We start from the raw sequence: 2108 nt of genomic DNA, 5'->3' as shown, positions 1-2108 counted from the left end.
CAGGACTCAAAAATGTGTATCAGATTGATTGTACATTGCTTTCACACAGTTATTGTCCAACAAAATATAGTTACTTTCGCTTCATACGCTAAATGTATATGACATAATGCAAGGAGGGAAGTATGCTGGGATGTACATAGATACGGTATGCAGTTCTTCACTTGTTTGGTCATGAGGAAAGTTCACCTGCTCAGCCGCTATACGCACAAGGATTGAGAAAAGGTCAAAGACAAATGGGAAAGAGTTAACCCCAATCTACTTCCATGTGCCTATTGTGTCCTTTTTTATAGTTTTCAATTGTATCATTTGTGAGTTGTTGTTTTTGCTTTCTGTTGGTATGTCAGCCCTGTGCTGTTCCTCCAGGGTTTTGCCTCGTGTTTTCCCCTCGCATGTTACAGTATTGGTCAGATATGACGGAGCCCTGGCAGTGTTGAATGTTGAACTTCATTGTTGTCATGAAGAAGTCGATGGGTGTCTGGAGTTTTGTGCTTTCGTTGCTGCTACTTTTTGCATTGTTATTGACTTCATGTGGATCCACCTGTCACCACTTTTAACACAACACACAGCAGTCCAATCACAACATATTATGATCAGTGCAACTACTTTGAGAGATTCACGGCAGCAGCAACAGATCGGCATACACCGTACCTCTTGAAAACATTGACAAGTGTAGAATGAGATGCTTGTTAATTGTTATTATCAATGTGAACTTTAACAATAAGCAAACTTCATCGTCGCAAAGAGCTTGTCATCAAGATGATCTTCAGAAGTCGGCACTACTGACACAAGTGGGAACATATGTAACGTAACGTGTATCACAATATGTTTTCCTCAACGAGAAGGTCATATCAATTGAAGTTAGTCCAAGACACGACACGCCTTCCCATGAGGAATCACAGTCTGGGTTCTCGGAGGCGAGCTCTCCTATCTCTGGGGTTGTGGTCAAAAGCTCCTCGGACGGAGTTACTAAAGGCTCTGGATGTTGTGGGGCTGTCCCGGTTGACACGCCTCTGCAACATCGCGTGGACAATGGGGAACAGTGCCTCTGGATTGGCAGACTGGGTTAGTGGTCCCCCTTTTTAAGAAGGGGGACAGGAGGGTGTGTTCCAACTACAGGGGGATCACACTCATCAGCCTCCCTGGTAAGATCTATTCAGGGGTGCTGGAGAGGAGGGTCCGTCGGGAAGTCGATTCTCAGATTCAGAAGGAGCAGAGTGGTTTTTGTCCTGGCCGTGGAACAGTGGACCAGCTCTACACCCTCGGCATGGTCCTCGAGGGTGCGTGGGAGTTCGCCCAACCAGTCTACATGTGTTTTGTGGACTTGGAGAAGGCGTTCGACCATGTCCCTCGGGGAGTCCTGTGGGGGGTGCTTCGGGAGTATGGGGTACCGAACCCCCTGATACGAGGTGTTCGGTCCCTGTACGACAGGAGTCAGAGTTTGGTCCGCATATCCGGTAGTAAGTCGAACTCGTTCCCGGTGAGGCTTGGACTCCGCCAAGGCTGCCCTTTCTCACCGATTCTGTTCCTAACTTTAATGGACAGAATTTCTAGGCGCAGCCGAGGCGAAGAGGTGGTCCGTTTGGGTGGCCTCAGTATTGCATCTCTGCTTTTTGCAGATGATGTGGTTCTGTTGTCTTCATCAAGCCGTGATCTCCAGCTCTCACTGAAGCAGTTCGCAGCTGAGTGTGAAGCGGCTGGGATGAGAATCAGCACCTCCAAATCTGAGACCGTGGTCCTCAGTCGGAAAAGGGTGGTATGCCCTCTCCTGGTCGGGGATGAGATTCTGCGCCAAGTGGAAGAGTTCAAGTATCTTGGGGTCTTGTTCACGAGTGAGGGAAAAATAGAACGGGAGATCGACAGGTGGATCGGTGCGGCGTCTGCAGTGATGCGGACTTTGTATCGGTCCGTTGTGGTAAAGAAGGAGCTAAGCTGAAAGGCATAGCTCTCGATTTACCGGTCGATCTCCGTTCCTACCCTCACCTATGGTCACGAGCTGTGGGTCGTGACCGAAAGAACGAGATCCCGGATACAAGCGGCTGAAATGAGTTTCCTCCGCAGGGTGTCGGGCTCTCCCTTAGAGATAGGGTGAGAAGCTTGGTCATCCGGGA

General features: G+C 49.1%; 1 protein-coding gene across 1 annotated transcript in view; it reads left to right on the top strand.

Annotated features, from left to right (window-relative positions):
- Nucleotides 1-434, top strand: part of LOC133408136 (protocadherin beta-14-like) — a 2028-nt gene extending 1594 nt beyond the window's left edge. The window contains exon 2 of the mRNA XM_061686643.1: nt 364-434. Within this exon, the coding sequence (XP_061542627.1) occupies nt 364-434 (71 nt within the window). The remainder of the gene's footprint in view (nt 1-363) is intronic.
- The last annotated feature ends 1674 nt before the right edge of the window (nt 435-2108 follow it).

The sequence above is a fragment of the Phycodurus eques genome, chromosome 9 (assembly GCF_024500275.1).
Source record: "Phycodurus eques isolate BA_2022a chromosome 9, UOR_Pequ_1.1, whole genome shotgun sequence".
In the NCBI taxonomy this organism is placed as follows: Eukaryota; Metazoa; Chordata; class Actinopteri; order Syngnathiformes; family Syngnathidae; genus Phycodurus; species Phycodurus eques.
The sequence above is the reverse complement of the archived record's forward strand: the minus strand, read 5'-3'. Positions and strand labels throughout refer to the sequence as shown.